The sequence below is a fragment of the Pangasianodon hypophthalmus genome, chromosome 1 (assembly GCF_027358585.1).
Source record: "Pangasianodon hypophthalmus isolate fPanHyp1 chromosome 1, fPanHyp1.pri, whole genome shotgun sequence".
Lineage (NCBI taxonomy): Eukaryota > Metazoa > Chordata > Actinopteri > Siluriformes > Pangasiidae > Pangasianodon > Pangasianodon hypophthalmus.
This window is the reverse complement of record NC_069710.1, coordinates 18,189,769-18,209,572: the sequence shown is the minus strand read 5'-3', so window position 1 is coordinate 18,209,572 and position 19,804 is coordinate 18,189,769. Positions and strand designations below refer to the sequence as shown.

The 19,804-nt window shown below is 38.5% G+C and overlaps 1 protein-coding gene across 1 annotated transcript; it reads left to right on the top strand.

The window, feature by feature from the left end:
- The first annotated feature begins 95 nt into the window (after positions 1-95).
- On the top strand, positions 96-19,506 carry gask1a (golgi associated kinase 1A). The gene is made up of 5 exons (XM_026926046.3): positions 96-610; positions 9,721-11,052; positions 14,888-15,010; positions 15,962-16,065; positions 17,544-19,506. Exons 1-5 carry the CDS (start codon positions 608-610, stop codon positions 17,740-17,742), a joined length of 1,761 nt encoding a protein of 586 aa, XP_026781847.3. The 5' UTR covers positions 96-607; the 3' UTR covers positions 17,743-19,506.
- The last annotated feature ends 298 nt before the right edge of the window (positions 19,507-19,804 follow it).

Below are 19,804 nucleotides of genomic sequence, written 5' to 3'. Positions count from 1 at the left end.
GCTTGAGTGTTCAGAAGCCCACACTGATAGGTCTGAGGGAACAATACAAGCGTTAATTCACTACTTCTAATGAGTAGGTGCTTCCTCCTGGCCTTCCCCCTGCCCCTGCAGCCGCTCTTCCAGGCGTTTTCAGCTTTCCCTATGGATTAAAGTCGGCGCATTCTGCAGCTCTCAGGTTTCACTCTACACTACGAATCCGGAGGGATTGTCCTGCCCAAGCAGTCTAGCCCCACTCCTGAGGTTTCCGTCCTTGGAGAAGAATGTGAACTTGTTAAGTTTTGCAGCTTTTGCAGCCTCGAAGTTGAAGGTGCACGGTACGAAAGCGCAACACAGGGGTCTGCAACATTTCCCCACACACACACACACACACACACACACATCTGCACACGCACACACACGCAGCCTGCGGATGTAAATAAGATATGAAGAGTGTGAGGACAAAAAGAGAGAGTGGAATAATGAAGCGTGAGTGCGGCTTCTGCAGCCTGCTGCTGTTTCATGCCATAGGAATGAGGATGATGATGTGGCGATGAAGGAGGAATGGTCGCAACCAAGGACAGTCCTGTGTGAGCACTAAACAGCTGGAACCGCTGGAACCGCTTTTGTGATGGTAAGAGGACATAAGTAATGGTCTGTTAATTGCTGTGGGGTTTCAGTGATTTTTTTTATTCTCTTGCAGTTTATAAGGAATGCCTCTGTTCCCACAACTCTCTCTTCATTACCAAAAGCAGAAGAATATTAGTGTGTAGCTTTGCAGCTTTGCAAGCTTGTGCTACTCGGACGGAATTGTGTCTCTCCATGCAGTTACAGTTGCTCCTTCATGCATACTACCATGCATACCTTCATCTGAATTATGCACATACTCTATATGTATAGCCGACTAGACAGCGCCACCTAGAGCTTAGCCTTAAGGAAGCCTTAATGGATTCCTTTCAAACAATATCAAGCCACGTTTTACGGACCTTCTGTAGAATAACTACTTATAGAAGCTTGTAGGAAAGTTACTTCTAGCCCACTTTCCTTAAAGTAGTCTCAAGAGATTCTCTTGTATTTGTTCTGATAGTTTTATGCTGCAGTGCTTTTGGGAAATTCATCTATATTCACATTTACTTAGTATTATTATGAGGACTATTCATTGGCATAATTATTCATTCATTCACTTAATTCATCTTCAGTACCCACTTATGGCTCTGGGTGACTGTGAATCTGGAGCCTATCCCAAGAACAGTAAGTGCAAGGCGGGAGAATTCACCCCAAATGGGACACCAATCAACTGCAGGACGCTATGCACAAAATATTACGCTTACAGGCAGGTTAGCGTGGCCAGTTCGCCTACCTGCATGTTTTTGTGAGGTGGAAGGAAACCGGAGAACCTGGAGTAAACCCACAGGAGCATAGACAGTAAGCCACTCCACACAGACAGTAAGCCAAGGTCAGGATAGAACATTATATATATATATATATATATATATATATATATATATATATATATATATACACACACACATGAATTTCTCATCACTCCCCTTGACTTGATTCTCCGGAGAAAAAGCTCAGCAGTGAAGGGTTGATCAGGTCTATATTTAATGCCTGAAATAGGTCTGCTTTTGTGTGTGGTCTCAATCTGCCCCCACAGTCATTCATCACGAGTTCTGTACTCCCATCTTTACTGAATACATTTTTCATTTTTGTTGCACATTTGAGTTCACCAGATTAGATGCATAGAACACAGGGAAGTAGGCATGTCCTGTTAAATCCTGTTAAATGAAATTAATTAATTAATTATTGATTAAGAAAATGAATTGGAGGCTAAGTCTTGTGTGTGTGTGTGTGTGTGTGTTCATATCGTCTAGCTGTGCATTTACACTTTTGCCATAGAAGCTTGATTCTGGTTGCATGTAGATCCTTGAGTGACACAGTCCAAACAAGCCCAGGCTCTACTTCACTGTATTGTCTTGCATTATGGATGATGCATGTATTGCTAACTGGCTTAACATAAATCTGTTACTCACAGGTCCTAGGAGGAAGCTGATTTATCAGTAAAGTATTTGCTACGTGGAGAGTGATTGCGTTCCGTAATATGAGTCATGCCACTTTTACTGGTGTGTTGTAACTAAGCACTAAGTGAGTGCAGCTCGAATAAGACAAGGTAATTCAGCCTGAGAAAGAATCCATATTTACTTGAAGGAGTCGTGATCATTTAAGAATGCATGATTTTTGGAGACTTTGCTTTTTTAGTGCACAGAATGCAGCCAGTGTGTGATGTGTCAGTTTGTTCTGCAAAGGACAGCAGTTTTACATCTTTAATATGTGGCTGACTGTGCAGCATCTTGGATTCATTTTAAATAAAGGAATATGATTGAAAATGCATCCTGCCCTTTGCTTGTAGAGCCCAGTTTGCCAGGGCATATTGGCAGTTGAATTTATTGTCAAATAAATTCTGAAGAAACAAAGTGTGTACTGACAGCCTGGTGATATTAAATAGTACATGCTTCAAGTATAGCATAAGTGTGCCCAAATTCAGTCCTGGACAGGAAGAATCTAGTACAATTTCTGGCCCCTGGTGTAGGATATATCTTTAACAGATTAATAATTTATGATAAAACAAACAGCTTACAATGCATCCATAATGAATATAACTCCTTAATAAATTATTCACAAACATCATAAGTGCGTGTTAATTCTGAATCATTGCTTGCTTCTGTATGACTTCCAAGCAGTCAACTTACATTACTCATTCCCATTCCCAGTCATGGATAATGGCACCTCATGAACCCCATACTCTGTCACATGACCAATCACCAGACTCATCATTAACCAGTCCACACTGGACATCTGATAACACACACTTGATTGTAGTCAGTAAGTCTTAGGAAGTCTCTCTCCAGCACCTTGTTCTAGTTCTCTGCCCATTTGAATTTCTCTAGTTTCCTCAACTTCCTATCCTTGTGCTTGATTTCACCATCCACTTGCATCCCTTCATCTGCAAATCATGATAGTACACAGTATGCTTAGTTTAAGAAAATCTGGTGCATTACATAGACATCCCTAATTAGGCAGTTTTATTAAGGCACTTAAAAATACACTCAGGGAACACTTTATTAGGAACAACTGTATACCTACTCATTCATGCAAGTATCTAATAAGCCATGTGGCAACAGTGCAATGCATAAAATCATGCACATACAGGCCAACAGCTTCGGGTTATGTTTGCATCAACCATCAGAATGGGGGAAAATGTGATCTCAGTGATTTTGACCGTGACATGATTGTTGGTGCCAGACAGGCTGGTTTGAGTATTTCTATAACTGCTGATCTCCTGCGATTTTCACACATAACAGTTTCTAAAGTTTACTCAGAATGGTGCAGTAAAGAATGGCAAGACTGGTTCAAGCTGACAGAAAGGCTACAGTAACTCGGATAGATATCAGAAACCTGTACAATTGTGGTGAGCAGAAAAGCATCTCAGAATGCACAACACGACGAACCTTGAGGCGGATGGGCAGCAGAAGACCACATCATGTTCCACTTCAGTCAGCCAAGAACAGAAAGCTGAGGCTGCAGTGGGCACAGGCTCACCAAAACAGGACAGTCGAAGACTGGAAAGACATAGCCTGTTCTGATGAATCTCAATTTCTGCTGAGGCACACAGATGGTAGGGTCAGAATTTGGCGTCAACAGCATGAATCTATGGACCCAACCTGCCATGTGTCAACAGTCCAGGCTGGTGGAGGTGGTGTAATGGTGTGGGGAATGTTTTCTTGGCACATTTTGGGCCCATTAGTACCAATTAATCATCACTTGACTGCCACAGCCTATCTGAGTATTGTTGCTGACCATGTGCATCCCTTCATGGCCACAATTTACTCATCTTCTAATGGCTACTTCCAGCATGATAATGCACCATGTCACAAAGCAAAAGTCATCTCAAACTGGTTTCATGAACGTGACAATGAGTTCAGTGTTCTTCAGTGGTCTTCCCAGTCACTGTATCTGAATAAAATAGAACACCTTTGGGATGTGGTAGAACAGGAGATTCGCAGCATGAAAGTGCACCTGAAAAATCTGCAGGAATTGCGTGATGCAATCATGTCAACATGGACCAGAATCTCAAAGGAATGTTTCCAATATCTTGTGGAATCCATGCCATGAAGGATTGAGGCTGTTTTTAGAACAAATTGTGGCCCTACGCAGTATTAGTATAGTGTTTAGTGTTCCTAATAAAGTGCTCGGTGAGTGTAGGTGCCCCTCATTAGGCAGTGTATAAAAAAAATATATGTGCACAAATTTCTTCAAGGCCCAGGCACAAAGAACATATAAGGTTTGTGTTCTCTGTAGTGTATCACACTCTAGAGCTCCTTTGATTACTGGCCCTTCGATTTCTGCAGGCTCTGTCTGTGTTTTCACGGTTACTATAAAATGTTTGTTTGGGTATGTATGAGAGATGAACCACTGTCTGACACAATGTACATGACAAATTCAAATCGTATCAGGAAAACAAAATAATATTCCACATGACTTCCACACAATATTTTCCATTTTTATTGTCTCATAAAACTCACTGGCTCAATGATTGACTGGCTCATTGAGCCACGAACTGACACTGTATTATGAGAGGAACTTGTGCTATATTATTATTTCCTCCATTTCATATTCTGTAGGAAAATATGTCGACCCCAGAATATCTCACGCTCAATATCAAAGATATCATGAAACGTTGTGTGTTTTGCAGGATGTGGTATGAATGGAATCCTGTGTATATTATAAATATATCCATGGAAAATAATCCATGGAAACCTCAGGAAAAGTGTAAGGACCTGGAATTATTTTTTACTGTATTGCTCCAATGTTCAAAGTTTGGACAAACTATAGAAGAGCATCTTGGGTAATGTCTTCTTCCTTCTAAATGTCACAAGCTAGCAGAACCAGTTTGATACTCTTAGAGCTCTTTAATTCCAAATACGAAGTCAAACCAGGTAGATTGCAAAACATGCAGCCAAATAGGACAATGCAGTCAAATTCAAAAAATGGGAATGGGATAAAACACAGAAACAAATGCTTAGAAATACACAACAGGCTGGCAAAACCTGCCAACATGTATGTGGAGTGGCATGGTATATAGAGTGACTCCAGTGATGGTCAATGAGGAACAAGTGTAGGAAGTTAAAGTTATTATTTAGTTAAATTATTGTCTGTTTTCGTCCCCCGTACACCACAGTTGCTGGGCATAGAGACTAGGTTTAAAAACACTAGAGTATTCCTTTAATTCATGAATAGAGTAAATAATCTTCTGTTCATTAAATACAAGTTTAGTTTAAGAATCTTTTATATTCATTTTTAATAATTCTGAAAAAATGTTTTCCAAACAGGCACTTAATGCAGTTATAATAGCAGAAACAACCACACACACAAGTCTTGGACAAGAGCAGATGGTTCAGCTCTCTTTCATGCACACACCAACTTGAACATGAACACACATACTTTCGCTTTGTCTCTGCTGCTCTATTTTGCTTTTCTCCTTCATTCATCTCATCCTTTATCAGACATACTTGTCCCTTGTTTTTGATATCTCACCAGAAAATGAGCATCATTGAGTCATACTTCACTAGGAGACTAAATGTCCCCATAATGATATGAATATGTGACAGTTCAGACCTTATAGGGACATTAGGCAGGCCCTAGAGGTAAATTATAAAAATAAATAAATAAATAAAATAATACTAATAATACTACTAATAATAATCACTTTAATTTTGAAATAATCAATCAATCAATAAGCACCAAAGATTTCCTGATGCAGATCTCTTAAACTTAAGAGCCCCTCCAATGTGTTTCGTAAATCCTAAATGTTCAATAATGCAAATAACGTTCAGTAGTGTCTTCCAGACCAGAAATCCCGTGTAGACTGGCATGGAGTAGAGATGCACTGTGAGCACAGAGCACAGAGAAACTCATGCTTTCAAACCAATGCCATATTGTCTTAAACATAAAATCAGCATGAGGAATACATTGCGAGCAGCACATGACAGCAACCAGCACTGCAGCACAATGCTGGATAGGTGAGAAAAATATCTACACACAACCCTAGATGAGTGAAAATAACAGCGCTTACCCAGTATATTGTTCTTGACGATTGGCTGCTATTTGTCCTGACAACAGGGGATTGATATGCAGTGAAGGCACTGAAACATACTTTACCTATAGCTGTACAGAAGCACTTATTCGAATTGAGACAATATTCTCTCTTCTCCACTGCAACCCTACCCTATTCAATCTAAGGTAACTACTGTAGCTAGCTTATGCACTCATTTAAAATCAGCTAACATTATAAAGAACAATCCTAGTAGCCTAATTATATGAACATGCACATGTGTGTTTTTCTTGGCCAATATTTAAAATGGGCAAATATAAACAGAATTAAATCAAATGTTTGGAATATTCATACTATAATACTCATTCCAATATCAGTATCATTACTGACAGCTATCAAAAGACATGTCTTCGTATCAGTCAGAAAAATGATATTGATGCATCCCTAGTTCAAGGTCACATAATGCTGTGATAAAAATACCAGAGCTATCCTCTCTCACTCTCTCTTTCTCTCTCTCTCTCTCTCTCTCTCTAACACTTAAACAATCTGCATGTCTCTTCTGAACAGACATTACTTTCCTGACAGCTCTAATGGTCTCAAGGTGCATTTTTGTTCAATTACTGCCAAACACTGAGCAAGGCTTTTTTTCCCCCTCTGTTCTGACCTTTCCCTTCATCACAAACAAGCCTTTTGTGCAAGCTATTTCTTTATTTTCTTTCTTCCTCCTGAGTGAGATGACTTGCTGTATGGGCCATTGACATGTCTCTAACTTGCAGTTAAAGCTAGAGGCAATGTAATTATGCAGCACTGGCAGCTCGCAAGAAAGGCCTGATCATTATCATTGAAATTGGCTCTGACCTTATCTTAATCATCTCCTTGGTGGGTTTTGCATTAACCTGTCCCTGCTGTGTCTTTATTATCCTCCATGTTTAATGAGATCAGCCTCTTTAAGACCTTCTCTCACTCACAACCTGTTTGCCTGGTAAAAGACTAAATGACCTCACTTGCCTGTACCTGTGCTGGAATTAGTTGAAGGGATAGTACAACATTCTCCATTTCCATAAGAAAAGTAGTTGAGAAATACAAACACACGAACAAAAAAAATGCTATTTGGATGTTGGAAGATTATTTGTTTTTCAGTATAACCAAATCTCATATGTTTGAGGCATGTCCAAGCTTTTATTTTTTTTTTAGATAAAATCTTTCTTTCCAAGAACAACCAGTTGACAAAACACAGATTCTCAATGATCTTCTGTTTTATTATGCAGATTTTTAACTATCTGCACTACTCTGTTTATGGTTAAATTAAGGTTGAATTAAGGGTTAGGGACAGAGTGAATGTTCACATCATTTCTTACAGCTTCGTATTTGAGTTGGTCTTGGATTTGTATTGAGTACTTTGAGGATCTAAATACAAATCTGTTTTGATGGATATGTAATAGAGTAACAGTAAAGTAGAGCTATCACCTGAACAGAATGTGAACTAAAATGTTCCATTAAGATGTGTGCTTTTACATAGTACATATTGTTGTTCTTTAAGCTGCTCCTGTTAGGGGTCACCATTGCAGATCATCGGTCCACATGTTTGATTTGGCACAGTTTTTACGCCGGATGCCCTTCCTGACCCAACCCTCCCATTTTATCCGGGCTTGGGACCGACACTAAGAGTACACTCCCAGTGGCTGGGTTGGTTCCCAGGAATCAAACCCAGGCCACCGTGGTGAGAATGCAGGATCCTTAACCGTTAGAGCACCAGGGACCTTTTACATAGCACATGCTTTTGGCCATATAGTGTACATCTGGGGCTGAGACATTATCAAGGATACATTGAATAAAAACAAGTCTTTACTATCTGCTCTTCAGGCTTAGTTTGTCTGGGTGTTGTGCTTGGAGCACTGCCTTGTTGAAAAGTATGACACCTTTGCCTTGCTCTTTGGAACTGTTTTTATTGGAGATTGTTGAAGTAGTTTAAGGCAGCAAGCTTAGCATGCAAGTATACTGACATGCTGACAGGAATGGCATGTGCTAAATGCTTGACTGCTTAATTAGAGAGGTGTCATCCAAAATGTGAAAAAAAACTAGACACTTGTATGAGGTGGTCTCAATATTCATTACATCTGAGTCCAATTTGGTGAAAATCTTCTCATGTGGCCCCTGTTAACAGTCTTAGGTAAAAAGAATTGTGATATTTAAATGTCTTTGTTTACACTTAAGAGGTATAACCATATTTCTACCTTAACCATATAGCCATATTTCAACAATATTCCAATTAAATATGGATCTGTGTTGCACTACACTATGTCTGATCAGTTATATTTTTGTACCTGTATCTGCATGTTTGATTCCTCTGTGAACCACTTTCAAATAAATCTTTAATATCAAAGCTAATATATAAATACAAATATAGAGACCTTTGAGCTGTTCTATAGGTAATTCTTTTTTCTGTATGTCATCACTGCCACTTCAGTGTTTGGTCTAAGCTAACACATGTCATTAATGCAGCTCTCGGTTTGTTTTGTTAGCATGGTTAGCCACAAACCCAAACCCATACCCCCATTATAAATCAGTTGCTTCTACTTACTCACCATAATATTACTTCCATACCCATCTCCCTCTACAGCACACCATCTCTAAACATGCCAGTGAGATGATGTGCATGTCCCTGCAGAAGGTAGGCCTGTGTATTAGTTTCCTCAGAGGCAAGGAAAACTAATCCATAAGAACTTCAGCCCTTTGGTGCTACAGGCATGACATTCTTCAACCTGCCAAATAATGGGAGCCTTTCATAAGCACTATCTGGAAAAGTCATAAAAACATTCAGCCACTGTGAGAGATCCTACAGAGCCTAGACATTCCTCTCCCCTCAGGTTTCCCTCTTCACTATACAGATACAGAGACAGACATCGGTACAGCAGATGTACCTTCTCAGTAGAAAGGAAAATGTTCTAGGAAAAAGACAACATGTGACATAAAAATGCAGTTTAGTGAGAAAACAAAACCACAAAGCAACATTGACCAAAATGCTAGCTTTTATGAAAAAAAAACTTAAAACAGCGTTTGCCTTCCTTTATTTTTAGATATATATTGGTAGACAATTGCTACCATATGCAACCTAAAATTACAGCTTACTCTTCAAGAAAATGGTATATTGGGGCCAAGATAATTAAAGAAGTCCACTGAAAGAAAGGCTAAATACATGTTTGGGATCATTCCACTCAGATTTCTGTGATGTCTAAAGCAGTTTTCAGGTCAGTTTCAGTTTGGTTCAAAAACATGATGCCATTTTGGGAATAATGTAGAACCAAGTATACTTCTCAAAAATCTAAAATAGAGAGAGAGAGAGAGAGAGAGAAACAGAATATATATGCATCATGAATGGAAAATCCAACTAATGTTGATCTTTTCCACACATAGCCAAGTCTGACTGCTGTACATATAGCACCATCCCCTGAATGGAATTTCTTTTGACTCATGCTGATATTTATTGTCTCTTCCTGAGATCTGAGATGCTTTTCTCTGCCTAGTTTTGGAAAAAATAGCTAGTTTGTGATTTGCTGACATTGGCACCCAAGTAGTTATTGATGTATTATTTGTCTTAATCAGCACTGTTTCTTTGCTCTGTCCGGCAGGCTCTGGGAGCAGGGATGAAGCTGAAAGTGAAGCGGCGCCACATTGTGGTCTTTCTGTCTCTCCTCACCCTGTCAGTAGTGATGATAAACACATATTCACCTTTGCCCTGTGAACAGAAATGTTTGCTATCACAAGGGCCTCACCAACCCTCTGAGGCAGAAGCAAGGATCTCTAAACATCTACGTCCAAACATACATAGGGGATCTTGGAAGCTTTCTAAAATGAAAGCTTCAGAAAAGCACACACTAGTAATTGACCAGCACCAACGTAGAGGCAATAAACTACAGGAAAATGTCAATTTTTCAACCAGAAGTAATGCAAAAATATTTGTGAAACTAAAACAAGGGTTTTATCAAGGCAGAAACAAGCACTCCTCCAAGACATATATGGCCAATACAAAGGAAAGGTTGTCCAACCAACCAGGCAATGGCAATGACTCCAAATATGCCAGCCACCTTGTTCCCAGACATGACCAAACCATACCTCAGTCTGCCAGCATGCATTCCCTCCACCCAGACATTAAGCCATGCAGTCACAAATGCACTCCAGATGGGCGCAAACCAGAGGGGCTGAAGTGGAAAGCCAGTTTAGGGCTGTCTGCAGAACTTGAATGGGCCTCAAAAGGAACCAAAACATATGAAAGACAAGCAAAGTTTTCTGGGAAGAAGCGGCACTACTCTATGGTTGAAAACAACAGTGTCTCTGGAGAAGGGGCTGAGGGGAGGGACTTCAAGACTAGTTGGTGTGAGACTTTGCATGATCAGCATTTCAGTGAAGATTGGGCTCAAACTAGAGCTGAATCTTTGCCCTGGTTTAGTGAGGATGATGTGAAGAAGATGAATCTCCTTGCCAGAGGCACTGTGTTGAGTAAAGCCAGAATTCCAGGCCATGGCCAAGTGCTTCAAGTGGGACTTGGTGGTTGCAATGAAAACACCGCTCCACTTACGGGGGACCATAACAGACTCTGCCACACAGAACAGTGTGCCCTGATCAAGCGCCCGAGTGATTGGTTTGAGGTTCTTGCATTCCATTTGGATAGGATCTTGGGTTTGAATCGCAGTCTTCCAGCAGTGCTAAGGACTTTTCATAGTGATCTATTACCATATAAGTATACCAGTGGTTCTGGCAGACCTGTGGTGTGGTGGGACCCAGATATTCAGCATCTAGCTGATGATGATAATGACCAGAACTCTTTTTCCCTCACCTGGCCCCAGTATCAGGATCTGCTAAAAGCAAGATGTGGGATGCAAGTGCCTCTGAACTCATCAGTGTGTGTAGGTGTACACCATTCAGAATGGGGAAGACTGGCACTGTTTGACTTCCTGCTACAGGTGAGAGGTTAGGTAGAGTCTCATAACGATCATCTATATACAATACAGTTTTATTTTGAACATTACGTGAAACCTGTAATGAGAAATAAGCCATTGCTTATTTTGGCCAAGAAATCTTAATTACCTAATGAACTCTTAAAGAACCCTGTTTCCTAAGCATGTAGGCATAAATGATTTTTGGGAAGTCTCTGGGGTATAATGATAAGATTACCACAGCAGCATGAGGTGAGTCATACTGTAAGTGCAGAAGCTCCAAGCTGAAAATGCAGCAGGGACAGAGCAGTATCAGGATCAATCAGGCAAGTCCAGAGGGTGAGAGGAGCCACAGAAGGAGAAGAGTTTCAGGATCTGGCACGAATCCAACTAAACAAAAATGTACGGTTATTATAGTATTATTTTAACAGCATCAGTATTGAAATTACTTTTTATAATGATTCACTGAGTGAAATGGAGGACTCTGCCAAGTAAACAATGACTTGCCTGCCAAAAGCAGTACTGCACAAAATCCTGATGAGCTTTCTCATCAGCAGCATTCATTTCCCTCTCAGACAGTGGCCCATCTCAGACAGCCTTTTGCAATGAGCCTGTTTTTTTCCTTCTTATTTTGTTAATGATTGCATTTTCTATTCTCATAAATGGGTTCTCTGATACACTTCTAATTAGAAGAACCTGAGTGCATAACTCTGTCTGCAGTGTGGTTGACGGTTGAGTTCACTCTTCTGTGGATCACACAGGGGTTCAATTTCCATACTGTAGGGCTGTGTTTTATTAAATGTATACCTTAATAATGTAATTACAATGGTGATATGTCTGCTTAGTTTACTTACCCTTCCCATAAGGTAATGTCTTGGATAGGTTTAGTGTTTGCGTTGAAGCAAGAGCATCACAATAGGAAAAATATTCCTAAAAACAGCAGTTCCAGAATCAAAACAATGGATTTTACAGGCAAACAATAACAAATGGGATTTGTCTGAGGACAGAGCAGAGAAAAATAATAGGTCAAGGTCAACAAATCAGTGAAGTATAAATCGGTTAATATACAGTAACATTTGACTAATTAATTTTAAACTTAAAAGTCAGTACTCTGGTAAGTGTGATGGCTAGGTGGGTGGTGGGTGATAGGAGGGGACCAGATAATACTTTTTCAGGTTTTAAAGAAATGGTCGCAGGGTCAGCTAGGAGGACATGATAAAGTGAGTGTGATCTCTCCAGTACAGGATATGCAAAATGGCATTTTAATCTTGATAAACAAGAGATTGATAGTGACAATCCAAACAACTTCTTCGGATGACATTTTCTTTAATAATTTCTGTCTTTATGAACCATTATGGGTTACATAGTAGAGCAGAACCATTATACTGTATGTCCTTATAAAGGGTTATAGGCCAAAGCACTTGATTGTTTGAGGTAGCAAACAATGAAATTAAATTAATGTAGTTGCATAAACAGTGCTGATATAGAGTGAAAACACTGTGTATAAGAGTGTGTGTATGTATTTGATTGTAAGATGAGATAGCTATGATAGGCCATGAAAAAAAATGGAGAAAAAATTCAATAAGTGTAACCTGGCCAACAGCTAATAGCATGGTATTGATTTGGTGTGATTTGCAGAGCAGAATCCCTGAACACTTGTTCTAAGATACTTGCTGAACAGTCCTGCTGGCTCTGAGGTGCAAGTTAACACCCATCAGTGTGAAGGACACATTCACTGTCACTACAGGAACAGAAGACTTTCTGTGCACTGTGGATAAGACCTTTATTCCTTGTGCTCTTCTTCTTTTTTATGAACTTATGAACTGATTCTTTTTCTTTCTAAGTTTTGATGTTTTGAGGCCATGACTGAAAGCATAATGTAGAATATTGAGTGTGCTTACAAATTCACACAAGTATATACCTTATGTACAGTATACCTTATATACCTTATACCTTAAAGTATATACCTTAGGGTACAGTACACCCAAAATGGACTTGTAGGGAATAAGCATGATCTGCATTTGGTGTGGGGTGGCTGAACATGCCCATTTGCCTATGAGGCCTATGCATATATATTGTATCTAGAGATAAGATCGTTATTATACATGTACACGTGTACAATTTTTTTTCCCTTCATGTATCCCTCATCCTCCTTCTGTCTTGGAAGGGTATTCAGGTCAGAGCTCAGAGTCAGCCATGGCACAGCACCCCTGAGGCAGTCTAGGGCTCAGTAGTGTCAGTGTGGCCTCACTACTCACAGCCTTCCCATCAGTAGCACAGAACTTTAACCTCAGAACGATCCAAAATAGGACAGAACTATTAGAATGAAGAATAAAAATATTCATATATTTATTTGTAATCTACAGTGCAAAATCATTGAGTATGGTTCACTGGAGCAAGATTGCACAAGATTATATAACTAAGTAATAAGGTTATGTAAGTTAAAACTGAGGTTATCTCTGTGGCTGTCATGAAGAAGAACACACTGTGTACAGAATACAGTTCACTGTGGTGTTGGAACAGAACATGCAGGCAAAAAAATGATAAATACTGTCCAACTGTGGAATATTTGCTTATATGATTACGTGACTCATTATTTGGGTAGTTCATATTAGGACACCCCAGCTGCATTATCTCTGTATTACATTGCCCTTATCAAAATGAACCTTTCAGTGTAAGGTTAATTTCCTCTCACTGGCTGTTCTGAATGTGCAAAATATATGCTCTTCCAAACTGTGATCACTCAAATGCCAACCTGTTGGATTGAAACTGGTTTCTTGTCCACTTTTGCGGTATGCTTTTCACAGCCGTGTGCAATGTAACAGGGATGTGTGAAAGCCTCAGCCCTGGGAAATAGTGCTATAGTGCCGTCCACCGTACAGTGTGATGGTAATTATTACCCACAATCCTCCATGTTGCCAAATGAACTGTGCTGTAACTATCAACCCATGATCTATTTACCTTTTTTTACCCAGGTACCATGTGATCTGAGCTGGGACATATGGGTGGGGCTAAGAATAGTGCAGACCATTGGTTGATACAGTCATCACAGCATTGTCCTGATTATCTCTGGAACTTCTTCTCTACTGGCACAAAAATCTTCAGTAGTAGGCTAGTGTAGTGACTGCCAAATCCTCCTGCATATGGTTGCTCAAACATCTCCTGAGTCCTGTGCATTACAGTTCTCAAGGATAGCTGAAAGTAGCAGATGATCATAACATGATGCCTTACTAACATCTTCCCAATTAGCACACAAGGTCACTGCAACACTGATGAGATGTATGTGTGCTATCTAAAACCACTTATTTAGTGCCCTCACGAATAGTGTAGAAAGACTTTTGAAATTCAGCCCCAGAAAATGCACTGTGTGTCTGTGTGTGTGTGTATATGTGTGTGTGTGTCTTTTAATGACCTCCGGTATGGTTTGCACTCTACTCTTTATTTTCAGTAAAGATTAAAATATTGGTACACTTGGTTGTGTGTGGGTGCGTGGGCAGCCATTTCTTGCCGAGCCGTGGCAAACCGCACTGTTCGCTGGAGAAGCACTATTATAAAACCTATTATAGGCCTGATAAAACACACAGAGGACCACATCTCTGCATAGTTCAACCTGCAAAATATGAACCACAAAGGAACAAACAAGAATGTGGTGGATGGTTGGATGGATAGATAGATAGACATTGCATATTTGTAAATAGGCTATTTAACATGATAGCATTACTTAATCTAATCTCATATCATAATAATAACATTACTTTTGTTTCTATGTCATTTGGCTGTAATAATATTGCTGTAAATGTGACAATATGCTTCTTTCTCTGAAGTGTGTATGTGTGTGTGTGTGTGTGTTGATCTCCCGCAGGTGAATGACAGACTTGACCGATACTGCTGTGGGTTCCAGCCCGACCCTGCTGATATGTGTGTGGAGAACCTTCTCAATGTTAAATGTGCAAACCCTAAAGATTTAATGCTGGTGCATATTCTGGTAATGTCATTTTCTGCTAGGAGTTTTTATTCTAAACCTATATTCAAAAGTGGTTTAAAGTGGCATTTCTACACTGAGGAATCAGCCATGTCCTTGAGCAGTTTAGGACTTTAACACTCTCTTTGACATCCTTGCATGCATAAATGATGACATGGTGGCTTCAGTGAAATATAATACCATTGCACTTTTTAGCTCCTAATGCATGCAGTTCTATTGACTTACCAGAAGACAAGAAGCTGGCAGGATCTGTTGCAATCACTACGAAACAACACATTTTGTACCTGTGCAGAATATGAGAGGATAGTTTATTTGTTTTTATATTTTACTCATGGACAGCTGCTAAAATTAACATCCTGGATCATTTTAAATTCACTCTACAGTATACACTATACAGTATACAGAGCTTTAGTTCCCTCTTGAAGCCTGAGATACAACTAAATATAAAACTATTCATTTTTTACACTGTCTTACTGTCTCTAATTCTTCACACTGACACATCAAAAATAAATACATGTGCTTATTTGTAGTGTGTTACATTTTATGGTACACAAATGACTGACGCTCAGTATTGGATTTGATATCTAGCACCCCCATAAGATTAGGAAATCCTTTCATAAATATTTCATTTACACACTTTTTGAGGATGTTAAATATAATGTGCAGAATGAAATTCTTATTATATCAGAATTGACAGAAATGCTCTAAGGGCCAAAAACTGTCATCTGTGTGTCAGCTGCATTTTCTTTCTTGTTATATGATTTGACAAATGTGTCAGCTTACTTTTTGTTCATTTTCAAAAAGCTTTAAGATGACTAATATGTTTATAGCAGTTTATTTAACATAATTAAGTTCCAGTGTATTTGTGTATTCAAGGGCACTTGCATTTCTAATGAAATTATATCAGTGGGTGCTGACTATATGAACTAGCTCTCTCTCTCTTTCTCTCTCCAGGTTCGGAGGACAGATCCCTCCAGACTGGTCTTTATAGATAATGCAGGCAGGCCTCATCACCCACAAGACAACCTCAACTTCAGACTGATTGAGGGCATTGATGAGTAAGTGCTGACATTTATTCATCATGAAAGCTAGAGCATGTAAGGAATTTTACATATGCGTTTATGTATCTACTTTACATAAAGGCATTTATTCAGCCACACCATTTGAAACGGTGAGTAGATAATAAGCCAGAGAGGGCACTTATCTACTTATAATGTTGTCCTGGTGAGGAAAGGACAATTCCAAAATATGTTCAAGACAATAAATTATTATATTAAGTTTATATTTAGTCATCTTCTTTTATTACTATTGCATGTGTGTATTGAAGAAAAGGTTTGCGCTTACAGATTATCCACATGTGCGCACTAGATTGCAGATATTAAATCAAGTACCTAATTAAATTTGAAATTTGATCAAACATAACTATTATGCAGTGGCAATTTCAGTAATTACCTTTGCTGAGTTCAGCACATTGAAGAATAAAATGAAACAAACACATTAGGTTAAAGAGGGAATCAGTGATTTTAAGGCTCATTCCAGCAGCTTTGCATATTGATATAATGTTCATGTTACTACATTAAATTAAGTTCTCAAAGGTATGCAAGTGGAAATTTATGAAGAAATTTTGCCCTTAATTTTAAATACATTGATCTAAGCATTATTTGTTTTCAGTTTGGTACAGTAGGTTTAGGTTTTATTACCTTATCCTTAACTTGACCTAAGTCCTTAGTGGCTGCTCTTTATATTTTACGTGATGTGTGTAAAATATAAATATAAGTAAGATTATTTTGCGGATTTGCGACTGAGCATTATTTGGTTTGACGTAACATCTGATAGCTAAGGTCAGCTTGAGGCCATGTCTGTGACATTACGTGTTACTTGATCAACCTGCAAAGGTATTTTTACATAATCATACATTAAACATGTATGTAATTTAATAGTAAATAGTAATCCTGTTTAATAGTAATGAGTAAGTAATAAGTCCTGTAGTAGATTTAAATGATATATCAAAATATCAATAGCAATAAAATGCTTTATTATCATTTCTGTCAACATGTAGCCTGTAGTAACTCATCCTATACTTACTGGCAGTTTCCAGAAATTTGGCTCAACCAGAATAACGATGGTGTATGTACATTTATATCATCTCCAATATGGCATCTGTGACAAAGCAAATTTTCTGAAAATCAGTGGGACATGAAGTGAGTTACAGCATTGACGTATCGCCATAACTAGCAACAGCGGCTAATATGGCATCTGCTCTTTTCCTATAACTATGACATGGACCACGAGCATCCAAGCAATCAGACAAGGAGGCACTTCTACCTGCCTGTCAATCATTTCATCTGTCAATTTAGAAAACTCCACATCTTGCACTAGCACTTCTATGTGTAGTGCATGTATTCTGGGGTGTGGATTTGAAGGGAACACCGAAGGACCGGTTGTATTTATTTGGATTCTGAGCCTTATATCAGCTGTTCTATCAGTTAACCTGTACCAAAATAACCTGAGTGCAGAGCATGTTTTTGTTTGGCAGGTTTCCGGAGAGAGCTTTGTCAGTGCTGCGGTCTGGCTGTCTAGAGCCGCTGCTCCTGCGCTCGCTGTCTGTGGATAAGGAGCTGTGGGATAGTCAAGGAGGAGCAGCAGGCCTCAGAGCCACCATCCACAATCTCCAGCGCAGAGCTCAAATCCTGCTGCAGCACATCCAGAACAAGAGAGTAAACACTGATCTGTGAAACTATACCTATTCAAAAGAACTTATACTGACTACAAGCAGGCAAGGTAAAAGTTTACAAGTTGTGATTTTTTAAATTAATAATAGGTTGTGATATCTGTAGCTGTTGCTGCATCTTGTGCATAATAATAATAAGAAGAATAAGATACTAAATGTTGTGCTACAGTTATTTGGCAATGTGAAACAACGGCTTGGTGCAGTGCACTTATAAGAAAGTACTTCATCTAATATTGATGGTGACCATTCTCAAGAATGAATTTGGGATGTTTTTATTGATTTTTTTTTTTCTTACTGGTACTCTAACCTAAAAGTAAGCTAGTTAAGTTAGTTAGCTAGTTAAGGCATCTGTGTCTCCTGTAGTCCTATGTTTGATTTAGCAAATGTGGGAAGCAAAGTTAAACTTTAAAAAAAAAATGCATCATACAATACACTTTTGATTTGTGAGGCTGTTTTACAGAAATGAATTTGGTCTGTTGTGCATTGCACATTGTTGTGTGCTCAAAATTCTTACAAAAATCCCATTATGCAGTAGAAATGTCCAAAGATTCAATATAATCAACAGGGTTGATTTTATCAGTTCTGAAAATCTAGATTACATCATCTTTTACTAATTAAAGCTATTCTTCACAAAAAAAAATTATGTTATTATTTACTGGAAGCAGCGATCACAATAATGCATGACACATAAAAGACTGACTGACTTGTTTCCAGGTTATTAAGAGATTACAATTAACGTTACAATTAACCTTAACTATGTTAAGATAACAGCTTTGCAATGAAATGATCTTTCTTTGTTTTGTTTTGTTTTTAAAGGGAGAAAATGGTGTCTAAATTTCAGTTGTATATAAGGTCGTCGAACTGCTATAAAATTGTCTGTTTTACATAATATATTCTTGATAAGCATCATGTGAATACTAGTTGTACTAGTTTTTGATACATGATCAAATAACAGTTATTTGTAGTGTACTCAGACTTTTGGACCGTACTGGGGCCAAATCTGCCAGTCATCTGCTGCAGTGTGAACAGGAGAACACACTGAATGTGGCCTGCTGTAGACAGCTGAAGAGATGCTGCTAGGTGGAAAGGCATGTCTAAGAAAGGAAATACTGTGTCAGCATTTCTTTTGCTACAAAGAGAGTTAACTCTTTCAGTTGTACAGCTTTGCTCGGTTGACCAACTTGCACACACATTTTGGTGCTAAATAGCTAAACAATTCTTCAGTGTTTTAGCTGAGGTATGAGGATTTAGGTATGAGGTGTGAGACTTAATAAAGTTTTCTTTTCCCAGAATGTTGTAATGTGTATGTTGTTTGTACTTATGTTTTTTTTTTTTTTATGCCTGCCATAATAATTCTTTTTGGAATTATTCAGGAGAATTAAATTGAATTGAATTTGGTCAAAGGTCAAGCTTCTCTATATTATTTGTTTGGGGGTTTCAAACCTCCGAGCAGAAATACACTGCTGTCAGAACATCTGGATAACGTTGATGTAACTATGAACAAACTACGAACTTCAGCATTATGACAACGTAAATAATATTACCAAATTAACACTTGTATAATTGATCTTTTTTTTTTTAATAATAATCCAAATCAGCCAAATAATCAACACTTGCATTAGACAATGTTCATACAATCACTGAGTAAAACTAAGCCCATGATGAGCAATAACACCTTAATGAACATGTTTTCGGTTGTTAACTGGCAACATTCAGAACTGAGGCTGGAAAGCAAGTTCAGATATTTATACCTGGAGGTCAGTATTTTATCAACATGTAGGAATTTTAAATTTTTGCTAATTTGTGTGGATTATTTTTAGTAATGCATTGAATAAATGTTAGTTAATACATATGTATTAGTTATCATTTAAAGAGACATCAGCTAATATACAAGTGCTAACTTGCTGTTCTAAATTTGGCTTTATTTATGCTGAAATTTATGGTTTTTAAATGTTAACTAACACAGTAGATGTTGATAGTTAAGTGAACCTTAATGTAAATCATTAATTATTGATTATATGCATTCATCTTCAGTAAGAGCTTTATCCTGGTCAGAGTCATGATGG